General features: G+C 36.6%; 2 protein-coding genes across 2 annotated transcripts; both read left to right on the top strand.

Annotated features, from left to right (window-relative positions):
• The first annotated feature begins 10,763 nt into the window (after positions 1–10,763).
• LOC122665797 (probable amidase At4g34880) lies at positions 10,764–12,169 on the top strand. The gene is made up of 4 exons (XM_043861933.1): positions 10,764–11,290; positions 11,390–11,604; positions 11,797–12,039; positions 12,097–12,169. Exons 1-4 carry the CDS (start codon positions 10,799–10,801, stop codon positions 12,167–12,169), a joined length of 1,023 nt encoding a protein of 340 aa, XP_043717868.1. The 5' UTR covers positions 10,764–10,798.
• A 155-nt stretch (positions 12,170–12,324) lies between these two features.
• LOC122665796 (probable amidase At4g34880) lies at positions 12,325–13,749 on the top strand. Its single transcript, XM_043861932.1, has 2 exons — positions 12,325–12,567; positions 13,170–13,749. Exons 1-2 carry the CDS (start codon positions 12,325–12,327, stop codon positions 13,548–13,550), a joined length of 624 nt encoding a protein of 207 aa, XP_043717867.1. The 3' UTR covers positions 13,551–13,749.
• Positions 13,750–14,118: the final 369 nt, after the last annotated feature.

Here is a 14,118-nt window from a genome sequence, read left to right as displayed (position 1 = left end):
TAAAGCATTATACTAGCTATCTGTTAATCCGTTCCCCCAACCCTGGTTCTCCCTGTATGGACATTTTTGTCAAGATTGAAATTTAAAACCTGTAAGAAGCTTCGGTATGAAGAAACGTAAGCAGATGTTGCAGGAAGGAACCGGCTCTGCTTTGATTCTGAATTGGGTTCTGATCAAAATTTGAATATGTAATCAAGAACATAAGATTCATGGTGTATTTGAGGGGCTGAAATTGAGATTTCCGCTATTTCAAAACCTCTCTCTCTCTCTCTCTGTTAGTTGAAATACTGTAATGAGACCCCCTTTTATTCATAAAATCAGATTCTCTGTTTTTTGCTTTCGCTCCCTGTTCTGTAGGCAATGTTAGATTAAGTTTACCGTAATCTGTTATGCTTTCTTGGTAAAAACTCTGAAAATCTCTTCCTGAATATTAATCAAATGGGATTGTTAAAAGGGATAATTCTCTCTTTCTAGTATTGTTATTAATTCCTGATCTGTTCTAAACATTTCCGTTTTAGATTGTTAAGTGATTAACGATTTAAAAAAATGGTGTCTGTAGACTGCTGGTGATTCTTTTATTCCTATGAAATGGAAGATCCAGAAGACAAGAAACAAACAGGAGATGGTGTTGAACCCAATGGCTTTACTTCAAGATCAGACTTTTTTAGTTATCTTTTATATTATAGGAATACCAAGAATTCATTGGTTGGTTTTGATGAAATGCCAATTGGTGAAAGTTGCAATCCAATCCCCTTCAGTGGTTCAGTTAATACAGCTACTGGAATTCCCAATGGCTTTACATCAAGATCAGACTTTTTTAGTTATCTTTTAAATCATAGGAATACCAGTAATTCATTGGTTGGTCTTGATGAAAGTGGCAATCCAATCCCATTAAGAGGTTCAGTTAATACAGCTACTGGAACTCCCAGTTCTGACCTGAACAGAACTTTGTCACAAAGTGCCCCACCCAGCATCAGCACTGGCGGAAGTTCCCCACGACACCCATCCGAATTTGGACCCCAAATTTTGTCGTCAAGCCCTTCTAAGAGTGTCCGAGGCAGAAGAAATTCGTCATCAAGCCTTAAAAACAACTCCTGGGGCAGAGGAATTTTGTCATCAACCCCTTCTAAGAGTGTCCGAGGCAGAGGAAATTCATCGACAAGCCCTAATAACAATCCCCCGGGCAGAAGTATTTCGTCGTCAACCCCACCTATGAGTGTCCAAGGCAGAGGAAATTTGTCATCAAGCCCAAACAAGAGTTTCCATGCAGCACTGCCTGTCACATATAGTGGGCAAGCTCCTGAAGGTAGTCCAATAACAGCTATGATATCTAAATATGTTAAACAATTCATAATTATATTTTGTTTTCTATGAATTTGTATTAGAGATCCAGAGAGAGAGATTGAAAATTTTCCACATGTTCAAGTACACTAATTTCTTGTAACAAAGCAGTTTTGGTTAATGATGGTAAAAGTTTTCCCAAAAATGCAGGGAATGATGAACTCACACTCATTGAGAACATAACTGAAATTACAAGTCCAGACGAAGTGAGACATCTTCTATACCAAGGGCTTTCGAATGAGAGCATGGCTCAAGCCCTACTCCACCCTAATATTGGAAGTAATGTTCAATCATAAGGGCACCAGATATATAGTCCTTGTCCTCCTCATTTGTTTTGGTATTCTCCTTCCCTTAAAAATTTATTACTTCTATGATGCTTTTTCCTACTTCTAACTTATGTTTATGGTGGGAATAACAGATCCAAGAAGAAGTTGCATATACAAAAAGATGGTTGCCAATTCTGCCTCATAGCAAATATTGAAGACACTGGTGATGGTTCTAAGCTGGATGAATTTTCCTTTACTTTTCCCTTCTCTTTTCCATTATGTACTTGTAATACTCATTAGCAGTTCCAGTGTTTATAGCATAAGCTTCAGTCTTTTATCAGAAGTTAAATGATGAGTTTTACATAGAACAAAGGTGAATAGAGACAATTTGATTGTTTGGTTTCAGTATTTGTCAGAAGCTAGTGATGTGTTTTAATGTAGGACAAAGGTGATTTTTTATGTTTTTTTTGGGTTTGAGAATATCTGGTGCTTCAGAGAAGAGAGGAATGTACAGAATATGAAATTTGTAAATGGGTTTGTGACAGTAAGGCTAGTCAATTGCAAATCAATTCAGCTGAACTAATGCAGCAAAAGCAAGCAAATATATTCTTTAGATCACTCAATTTAGTTAAAAGTCTTATTATCCTATATTATGATAGTATTAATGGTTAAACAAATCACTTTCATGTGGGTCAAATTCATGAATTTAGCAACCTCACAGTGTAGTCCTGATGAAAATCATGGAATAGGTCTTTGATCATCTTCTTTTAGACATAGTTCAAATATAGTTAAACTCCCAGGTGTGACTGTCATATTCCAGGAAAGCTCTCAGATTGGGACACAAGCCAAGCCATGTGGTAAAGTTTGGTCCCAAGAGGCAAGTGAGTTCTCCTTAATCTTTATATAGGTGAACAATCACAGAAATTGGGAAAACCCTCTTAGACTATCACTTGCCTTTCACCTCTTGTGTAAGATTTGAGAGTATCATGCCAAGCCCCATGAGCCAACATGTTAATCAATGTTAAATATACCTGGTACACCAATCAGGGATACTTTTGTCTTAGTCCTTTTTCGGAACTGCGGTCTATTTGGTCAAATTTGGCAAAGTAGGGTTGAACCAGAATCAGGTTCCTTTTTTGGTTCCTCTGGTCCAATTTTATTTTTTATTTAAAAAAAAAAACCTATAATAAATAAGTTTTTGTGAAATAATATAGGACCAGTGTTTGAGTTAAAATAGTACCGCAAGCGTACGGATCAATCATAGCTACGGGTCGAACACGAGGAGATATACGCCACTCTATTTAACTAACTTAATAGTAATGCAAAGTGAACCAAATTAAAGTATTAAATTAAACTAACTAATTAAACTAATGAAAATTAATGCATCCTAACTCATAAGGATTTGACAAAATTAAGGGATTAAATTGGCGTCCTAACACATGAGCATCTAACCTATCAAACTAACGCAAATTGAAAGGAATAAAAATGCAGTCACACATAATAACCACATAAAAAGGAATAAGGGAATAAAAGTGCATCCACAAACCACAATCATATAAAAAAAATAAAAGAAATAGAGGGAGAAGAAGAAGAAGATAGAGAGAGAGAGAGGAGAGGGAGAATGAGATTAAGGGTTTAGAGAATGAGATACCTTGATGTGCTTGAATAAACTTACCATGGCTTCCTCTTCTAAATCTCCAAGTCTTGTCATCAACATAGGAACTTAGACTAGGAAGCTTTAAACTAAAACTATTACAACCATTAAACTAGACTTATGAAATCAAAACTACGAACTTGAAGTCAAAACTAACAATTTAGAAGGAAAAGAAGAGAAGAAATTTCACTAATTAATGAGCCAACTTTACAAGAGAGGTAGGGGGTATTTATAAGGGAAAGGGGAGAAGAAGAGAAATAAGGAAAGAGGGGGAGGGGCTCCACGATTTTGGGCTGCTCTCCCACTAAAAATCGTGGAGAGGAGAGAGAGTGTGAGAAGGGAATCCAAAAATAGGAGAAGATTCTTTTCTCCTTCCTCCTTTACAATGCCTTGGCTCCTAAGAAAAAGAAAAAAAATAGAAAGAAGAAAATACAAAAAATCCTAGCTACATAAATCTTCTATTTCTAGAAAAGTAAACTTCTAATTCTAACAAGTGCTTCATTTTCTTTGTAGATATCTTCTCCAAGCAATGAGATCAAAGCATCTTTGACTTTTCAACCTTCCATAGGTGAGAGAATATCTTTCAAAATAAATCTATCCCAAGTAGAATTTCAAAAGTGCCCTTGAAAAGTTGGAGGAGAGAGAGAGAGTGATGACTAGGATTCCACTCAACCAAATAACAAAATCCCCAATGTGTCCTCTAAAAATCTTGGGGCATTAAATGCAGCCCAATAAAAATCGTGGATAGTAGTGGGCCTTCGAAAATAATGGAATCTAGTGGCAGTGTGGGTTCCTCCATGTGGGTAGCAGTCCTTCTCTCTCTTCAAGAATGCAAAATTGCCGAAATGGCCTTATACTTGCAGTAGATTTTCACCATTGCTTAGAAATATCTTCTATAATGTCAAAAATGTTCTTGGACAGTAGTAGAATGACTATGGGCTTGCACTACAGCTTCTTTCTGACCCATTATTCTTTCTTGGGCTGAAAAGAATAATCAACTGTACAGTGGGCTAGACGAATGCATACTTGCAGTCCGTCACATCCAACTTGCTCCAAATTTAATCCTCTTTACAGCTATGGAAAGAAAAATTGATAACTTTACGTGTAACTTGGGACATGCAGCTCCCGATAGTCCAGAATAACCCAAAATAGCCCAAAACCTTAAAAGCACAAGAAAGCACCAAAGTAACTCTGTCCAATGTGGTAAAATGTATGCTTTATGCCCTAAGATTTCACCCATAAATGTGCTCATCAACTAGTTTTCATATACAGTTGTGTACATCCACAGTCGTCGCCATGCATCCTATAGGGGACATAACTAGAATTACACGGTCACCACTTCATGCCCATCCGACAGTTGAAGTGTGATGTGTAAGGGTATTTATGTAATATCCCTTCATATGTTCTAATATAATCTTATTTGTATTAATACTCAGGCTGTGAGGGGCAATCTAGTAATTAGTCCATCTGACCTAAACCCTAGTTTTCCTATAAATACTAGCTGGAGGCAGCAGTCTAGGTATTCCAAACTAGATACTCAGAGTGTAATGCTTTAAGTAACCTTGTGCTTAAACCCTAAACCCTAACAATCTTAAAGCATTAATATTTTCGTTTCTTTGCGATCAAGATCGACTTTGGATTTTCAGATTCACAATTTTGGTTGTGAGAGATCGGTTTTGGCGTGGGCATATCATTCACGAAGCTTTCATGGCAAATATTAGGTGTTAATTGCTAGTGGATATCGCGAAGAGGAAGCCGCAGTTGATTCTTGAAATCGGAATACGGTGGATTCTGTTTGCACCTTTCAACTTTGTAGCTTTGGTTATCGTGCTTGTGCGTGTGTATTCGTAAGTTTTGCCTTTTTATCTTTTGTGTCAAAGATATTCATTGGACAAGAAGGTTCTTGATTGCATTGATTATTGAAAAAAAATAAATAAAGAAAAAGGCCAAATCACGTTGGCAGAGAGCCATCTCTTCAACGAATTGTTTTGATTTGTTTGAGAAAAAAAGAAGAAGGAAAAGTACTTGCAATCCATGTGACTTTACTCATCAAGTAAGTCTTCCTCATCGAGATCCAGGTTCAACTGTTCTTCTCCATCTTCGCCATTCTCTATAATTTGTCAAATATGAATTTCATAAGATAATATGAATTCAATCATTTGCACAATAGTATCTAGTTCAACAATAAGAACTTAGTACATTCCATATATGGCTGAAGATAAATAAAAAACAATAAGCATTATCATCAAGTTTCTTTACAAGAACTTGATCCTATATAGTCTCTATCATAAGGACCATACCATGTTTTCATTTGGAATACTGTGTTCGTCATATCAGTCATAGATTTATGTTGTATCATCAAATTTGGAATGGTACACCATACTATGAAAGGCATAACATCAAATTTGGAATGACATAAAGACTAGCACTTTATCATTGAAACATATCAGATATTTTTCATATTCCTTTGTAGAATAACAAAGTAAGAAAACTTCACATGAAGAATTTACGACACCATCAAATTTGGAATGGTTTCACAAACCCTCATACTTAGTAACTTAACTAAGTTATTTGAAACATGTAAATTGTCCTGAATGCTTACCAAGGCTAGATGAGATTCGAATAATTCAAAATAATACTGGGTTAGGTTAAGACCTGACTAAATGGTCTTTAACCCCATCTCCCCCGTAGTTTTGAATGTTCAATCGTTGTTCAATCCATTTGTAAGGGCATCTGCCGTATTATCCTTCAATCTCACATCAATTAAAGTAATAATTCCTTGTAAATTAAACAAATCTCTCTATGGTCTTAAATAAGCACCTAAATTCTGGCATGAGAAGTTTGACAAGACAGTGAAGAGCCTTGGTTTTCAAACCAGCAACTCGGATAAGTTCCTTTATTTTTTGTCTGAGTCAAACAAGGTCGCGATTATTTGCTTATATGTAGACGACAAGTTAATTCTAGGTTCTAGATCTGGTCTCTCTGTAGTGAGTGACATTAAAGAAACATTGCCCAAAGAATTCAACATGAAAGATCTTGGTATGGTAGACACCATTCTTGGAATGAGAGTAAGCTTCGATGAGCAAGGGATCACCCTTAGCCAATCTCATTACATTGAGAGGCTACTTTCTAGTTGGGGATACCGTGATTGTAAACCGATTGAGACACCCTATGACTATAACAAACGGTTGAAACCTAACACAGGCGACACCGTGAATCAGTTATAATATTCTAAACTTATTGGTAGTCTCATGTATGCAATGAGTTGCACTAGGTCAGACATAGACTTTACGGTAGGCATGCTGAGTCATTTTACTAGTAATCCTGGAAAAGAGCATTGGGATGCCCTGACGAGGCTGATGAGATACCTTAAAGGTATTCTAGGTTATGCTTTATGTTATACTGGACATCCTCCAACTTTGGAAGGATATTTTGATGCATCTTGGTGCTCAGATTTGGGAGACAGTAGATCCACTAGTGGTTATGTATTTACACTAGGAGGAGTAGCTGTAGCATGGAAATCCAAGAGACAGATTGGTATTGCTCTGTCATTTATGGAATCAAAACTTTATGCTCTAGCTTCTGCAGGAGATGAAGCAGAGTGGATAAAGGATCTGATCATAGATATTCCATTGAGGAGTTTTAAGTTAAACTCTATATCTATATTCTGTGATAATTAAGCAATAAAGACGATAGTGAATAACTCACTCTTTAATGGTAAGCGGAGACACATCAGGTTGAAACAGGTCATGCTGAATTATCGAATAGAACAAGGGATTATCATTTTGATTGATGTGAGATCGAAGGATAATACGACAGATGCCCTTACAAAGGGATTGAACAACGATCGAACATTCAAAACTACGGGGGAGATGGGATTAAAGACCATTTAGTCAGGTCTTAACCTAACCCAGTATTATTTTGAATTATTCGAATCTCATTTAGCCTTGGTAAGCATTCGGGACAATTTACATGCTTCAGATAACTTAATTAGGTTATTAAGTATGAGGGTTTGTGAAACCATTCCAAATTTGATGGTGTCGCAAATTCTTCATGTGAAGTTTCCTTACTTTGTTATTCTACAAAGGAATATGAAAAATGTCTGATATGGTTCAATGATATTGTGCTACTCTTTATGTCATTCCAAATTTGATGATATGTCTTTCATAGTATGGTGTACCATTTCAAATTTGATGATACAACATAAATCTATGACTGATATGACGAACACAGTATTCCAAATGGAAACATGGTATGGTCCTTATGATAGAGACTATATAGGATCGAGTTCTTGTAAAAAAACTTGATGATAATGCTTATTGTTTTTTATTTATCTTCAACCATATATGGAATTTACTAAGTTCTTATTGTTGAACTAGATACTATTGTGCAAATGATTGAATTCATATTTGACAAATTATAGAGAATGACGAAGATGGAGGAGAACAGTTGAACCTGAATCTCGATGAGGATGACTTACTTGATGAGTAAAGTCATATGGATTGCAAGGATTTTTCCTTTTGATTATTTTTTTTGGTTTAGTCACCTGCATGTGGAACTTCGGATTTATTGTTGGGTTTAGTTTTGACCTAAAATCCTAGTTTTACTTTTTGATGTTTTCTTATTATTTATTTGATTTATTAGATTATTGATATTCGATTTATTCAATTTATATTGATTCAATTACTGATTGAACAATGGTTTCTATACATGTGTGGTGGATATATGTAGAACATAAGAGGAGATTGTAAGGGTATTTATGTAATATCCCTTCATATGTTTTAATATAATCCTACTTGTATTAATACTCAGGCTGTGAGAGGCAATCTAGTAATTAGTCCATCTGACCTAAACCCTAGTTTTCCTATAAATACTAGCTGGAGGCTGCAGTCTGGATATTCCAAACTAGATACTCAGGGTGTAATGCTTTAAGCAACCTTGTGCTTAAACCCTAAACCCTAACATGATGACCATGTACATACATACATGGCCATATACACAACTTTTCACCAATAATATATGGGAAAAACCACGCTTGATCATGTGGCTCCTGCGCCCAGACACAAGAGCGCATCACAGTACCGCCCTGTTCTCATGAAATCAAATCATATCTATGTTGATGTCTCTGTATGCGTTCTTATTTGCCTCCTGCTGGTGCAAGCACTACACGGCCAAACAACGATCTCTTGCCTTACCTTTGCATGGTAATCAACAGAGTCACAATTGGGAAACCTGAAACAACTCTGAAAGTCTGAATTCTAAAACTGCAGCTAGCCAGCCACTGCATGGAAATGCCCTAACAAATAGTCATCATTTACAGACCACATTATTAAGAAATCTTTTTGTTTCAATGCATTTATGGTGCATTTTGAATTTGACCAACCTACTCTCATGCCTTTTCAAAACCCCACATCTAATTACATGCAATATTTAACACATGAAGGGGGTAATATGGCCATTTCATGATATAAACTATGGACACCTTGGTTTGGTAGGTTTTTTTGAAACGTTTAGCCTCCTTTAGAGTTGCCAGTTGCAACCCACATGCAGTCCATAAAATGGTGATTTCTATTTTGGAAATTCAGCAAGCCTTTCTATTTTAATATTATTGATATTTTACTTTTACAGTGAAGAATAATGTCTTATAGTAATGATGTAAATTATGTAAATCTTTAATTTGAGATTACTTTGATGTACGGACTACGGAGTCAAGGGTAGTTGCAAAAGAAGGAAAGCATGTAAGTTTGTCTTTGTCCACCTTTTACCCTTTTTCTGAAAGCATGAAATTAAATCGCAATTTTCCCCTATTGGTAATTTCATAAATTAAAATTCTAAAAATGCAGTAAATCCCAAAAAATGATGAAAACTGTTTTTGATGCATTACATCCCGCTTCAAATGATTTTTGGAAAGTTTCCATATACCGACATGTCCATTCAAGCTCTTCAATGCATAAAATTGCATTTCTCTACCCTATAGGAGCATTTTGGTAATTCTATCAAGTTAGGAGAAATGTAGGTTTTTACCTCGAAATGATGCACCTTTTAGCAAAACAAAATGTTTTGAGCATAAGGGGGTTTTTCAAAGTCATTTTGGAAAGAAAAACAACATGTCTAGTTGTATTTACCACATTTACCATTCAAGGGTATTTTGGTCATTTGGCCACTATTTTACCGTGGAACTTCAAGAAATATTTTTCATTCATGTTTAATGGCATATCATTTCTAAGTTTAGGTATTTAAACTCTTTCCTATTCGTTTAATGCATCTTAGGGGGTTTTTTTTTCCGCTTTTGCCCTCCAAGGACATTTTGGTAATTGCGTGTGTGATTTTTGTTAGATTTTTTTAAAACATTTTTTTTCCATATTCTTTATATGTTTTTAATAATTAAAAAATATTTTGGCAAATTTTTTGCATCCAAACGAAGTTTTAAGCCTTTTTCGTGCATGATGGCCCCAAGGACAATCTTGTCATTTTATAAATTCCTATGTCTAGTTTCATCTCAAATTATATGTTGCTATCTTTCTTATCATGCTAAACCTAGATTAAGTGCTTAATCATTTTTTCAAATAGACCCTTGACCATAGAGTTAGGATTTCTAATTTAGGAAAATGCCTTAATTACATCAATTAGGATCCATAAATGTACTTAATCATTTAACTTAGAGTTAGTAATTAAGATTAAGACATTTATGTGTCTAAGTGTAGGAGCCACGTAACATTCTTTTCTCCTTATATAATATGTATTATATAATATAGGATGCACGTTCTCTATCCGGGAGCGCATCTGGGTGCAGGTTGTTCCCCCAAAATCGTTTTTTTATGAATCGGATCATGTATCGGCCAAAGTCGGTGGGTGTTGTGATCTCAGGATCGGATCGACTGATATTAATCGGATCAGATCGATCAATATCAATTGGTATTGGTCAGTATCGATCAAGATAATATTAAAAAAAAAAAAAAAAAACTTGAAAACTTTAAAAAATTCCAAAAATATTTAGTCAGATCGATCAAGGATCGGATCGGATTGACCGATCTAGTCAACAATCTAGTCAAACCTTGCCGTATCAGTCTACTATTGGGATCGACCTCGATCGATACTGATCTAATTCGATCGATATCGACCAATGTTATTCAAGATTACGAACCATGCTAGGAGTATTGTGCGCTTCCAGTGGAGAGAACTTTATTCCTGTAATATAATCTGGGGAGAAAGAACTAATTGAAAAAACTAATTAAAATTAGGAAGAAAGTTCTCTTTCCGGGAGTGCGGCCTATACCAGTCCCATAAAAATATTACCCAAATCAAAGACTGCCCAAGTGATGAACACTGCACAGGTTGACTATTATGCTATCATAGTTCTACCAAGTATTTTAGATCGGGAGCTTCAGATTTATTCTCAGTTTCTTTTGGACACGTCATGACTCATATAACTCATAAGGCACAAAAAAAGAAAACATTTACTAATCTTCTCTCATTCAGGGAATCTGCTAAAGAATAGTACGGTATTAAAATCTGTTCATTCCTGAAAGTTTCTTCAATGGTGTTCAAGTTCGAAGAAGCGACCATTGAAGAGATTCAGTCAGCTTTCAAACAAAATTCCCTCACATCGAAACAACTAGTCCAGTACTACAAAGATGCCATTGACAAATGGAACCCTATAATTCATGCTGTGATCCAGGTGAACCCTGATGCTCTAGCCCTGAGCGAGGGAGATCAACGCCTACGAAGATCACAAACCCGCTGCTTCCCAGATTGTGATTGTGAAGAACCCCCAGTCCCAGATTGTGCTAAACTACGAGGGATTCCAGTGCTGCTTAAGGACAATATTGCAACCAAGGATAAACTGGAGACGACATCCGGATCATGGGCACTCTATGGTTCTGTCGTCCCTCGAGATGCAGGGGTTGTTGATAGACTTAGGAGGGCAGGAGCTATCATATTGGGGAAAGCTGGCCTTACACAGTGGGCGGGTGGGAGGTCTTTAACAAAGATCCCGTCCGGTTGGAGTGCGAGAGGTGGATTAGTGCAGGTGAACTTTTATTGCATTAATTTGTATTGGGATATCATTTCCATTGCTTTGATTCCTGACATTGTGTTTTCTTTCCTTATTGGATCCCGATGATGTCAGAACCCATATCAAATAGGCGGTGACCCGGGAGGTTCAAGCACAGGATCTGCAGTTAGCGTAGCAGCAAACTTGGTGACGGTTTCCCTGGGTACAGAAACTGATAGCTCCATTATCAATCCTTGCAGTTTAAATGGTGTTGTGGGCATCAAGCCAACTGTGGGTCTTACTAGTAGGTCTGGGGTTGTACCATTAAGCCTTAGACAGGACACTGTTGGGTAAGCTTGGATTCAAATTTTATATTCCTTTTTGCCCTTTTACCTTGTGATTTTGATGAAATAAGCTGTCAAATTAGAGCTGCTGTATCTTATGGGAAGCTATTTGAAGTGCTAAATCAATTTGTTTGAGGAGAGTCAAATACATAGAGTACATGTTGCTTATTTGATTCTTTCTATCAATTCCCTTGGCAGTCCCATTGCAAGGACAGTGTCTGATGCTGTGCATGTGCTTGATGTAATCGTTGGTTATGACCCTCGAGACCAGATAACCCTTGATGCTGCCCAATACATTCCAACTGATGGATACAGGCAGTTCTTGAGAATTGATGGACTCAGAGGAAAAAAAATAGCAAACCTTTGGTACTATTTCAAGAATGCATATGCAGAGGATTCCCCAATACCGGATATCTTTCAAAATAATCTCAAAACCATAAGGTAAGGATATATTTGTCATGTTGTTGCTCCTTCAGGTTTCTGTCTTTCTTATATTAGCATCAAATCTTCCGTCCGCATTGCACCTCACGTTCAAAACAGCATTCTCTTACTACTAAGGGCTAAGACCTGATCCAGCAGTTCATAACCTCACTGGTGTAAACATTGCGGTCATTCATTGTCCTACATATGGCTCACATCCCTTGGATTTTTAGTGTTAGGACTGTTATATAATGGCACTAAAACCCAGCCACTGCCACTGCCTAAGTTTTTGACATTGTGTAATTCATGCTATCTGATTATGTTTTATCTCCTGTTCGTTTTGATGTTAGGGAGAAAGGAGCTGATGTGTTAGATGATCTTGTGGTACCTGACTTGGAAACAATCATGAATGTTTATGAAAGTGGTGAATTGGTAGCTCTTCAGCATGAGATCAAGCGTGATCTAAATGCTTACTTCTCCAACTTGCTTAAATCCCCAGTCAGGTCATTAGCTGATGTCATTGCCTATAATAAAGAACATGCAACAGCGGTGAGTATTCATGTCATTGGACCTTGTCACTTATTTCTTTAATAGTTTCTTTACCCACGACACAGAAGCAGCCTGTGTCAGTCATGGTATCCTGCACCCATGAACCACTGCCATATGAATTGTTCAACAACTTGATCGTATTTACATCAATACAGTGTCGTTGCTTTTTTATTGTTGTCTATTTATACTTATATTATCAATATTATCAAATCTTGGTTGTTTAAGATACTGAACTCTGCTGACATAGATTGCTGTTTGGAGAACATTTCAGGGAGATGAGTTATTCTTTATGATAGACCCTGTCTGGATTCATAACTTTTTGTTTTTTAATGACCTTTTGATAGCATCCTGCTGGCAATACAATTTCTTAGCATAAAATTGGTCGGTTACACAAATTGAGGACAATTATGCTTCAGAATACAATTATACAACCTTACACTCTACACAAATTTCACAAAGATAAGAGGGGACAAAAGAAGAGAGGTTCAATGCACTCATTCTGTTTAGACAAAAATGAAACTTGGAAGATAAATTTCTTCCCCGTTCAAATACTGAAATCAAATCCTCATTGCCCCCTTACAAATTATTTTTCTTACTTGCAGGAAATGTTGGAAGAATATGGACAGGATTTTTTTGAAGATGCCCAAGAAACTGTCCTGCCAAGTAATGCATACACAGAGGCAATCCAGAAGTTAGAAAACCTTGTAAAGGGCTTTGAGAAGTTCATGATGGATAATAATTTGGATGCATTTGTGGCTCCAGAATCCAATGGAGGATCCATTCTAGCAATTGGAGGGCATCCCGGCATAACAGTGCCTGCAGGTTTTAACCCTAAGAATGTTCATGCTGGTTCTGATCCCAAGGGTGTGCCCATTGGGATCCTGTTTGGTGGGGTTAAAGGATCAGAGGGAACACTGATAGAGATTGCTTATGCATTTGAACAAGCAACCAAGATAAGGAAGCCCCCAATTATACCATCTTAAGCTGCATAATTTGAATTGCTTCGGAATTCTTGTTTGAGGTAAGCAGGAACTCATTTCCATTGCTTCTTCTTAGCCAATATAGTTGAAAGCATAGACTCTGTTCTATCCGAGGGAAAAACTCAGGTACCAACATGTGATACAGGTTCTTGTCTTATACATGACATGATTGCTAGAAACCTGTAGGGGAACTCTTATATCATCAAGAGTAATTATGGCAATTTTCGTATCCCTTTTTTTTTTTTTTTCAGTTTTAATTATGTGACAGATCATAATCTGAAAGATTTAAACAAAGAAAAAAAGTTGTATGACATTTTTAAGTTTTAAATTAAATTTTCTGTTCTGCTGATGTTATGAAATGTATATAGTTTCATTGGAGAATCAATGCAAACTCCACCATTCATGGAGACTGTATTAGGGTGGCAACTGTGATGTTGTGTTGGTTTTGGATTTTGACACAAAATGGCTTGACCTGAACGAACATAAGCCCAAAGTAAAATGGGTCTAGTAGGTCAACTCAAACATGACATGAAAAGTACCTACCCAATCCAAACACAACATGAAACTTCAC

This window comes from Telopea speciosissima, chromosome 6 (assembly GCF_018873765.1).
Source record: "Telopea speciosissima isolate NSW1024214 ecotype Mountain lineage chromosome 6, Tspe_v1, whole genome shotgun sequence".
Classification (NCBI taxonomy): domain Eukaryota; kingdom Viridiplantae; phylum Streptophyta; class Magnoliopsida; order Proteales; family Proteaceae; genus Telopea; species Telopea speciosissima.
Note: the sequence above shows the minus strand (reverse complement) of the source record. Positions and strands in the feature narration are given on the sequence as shown.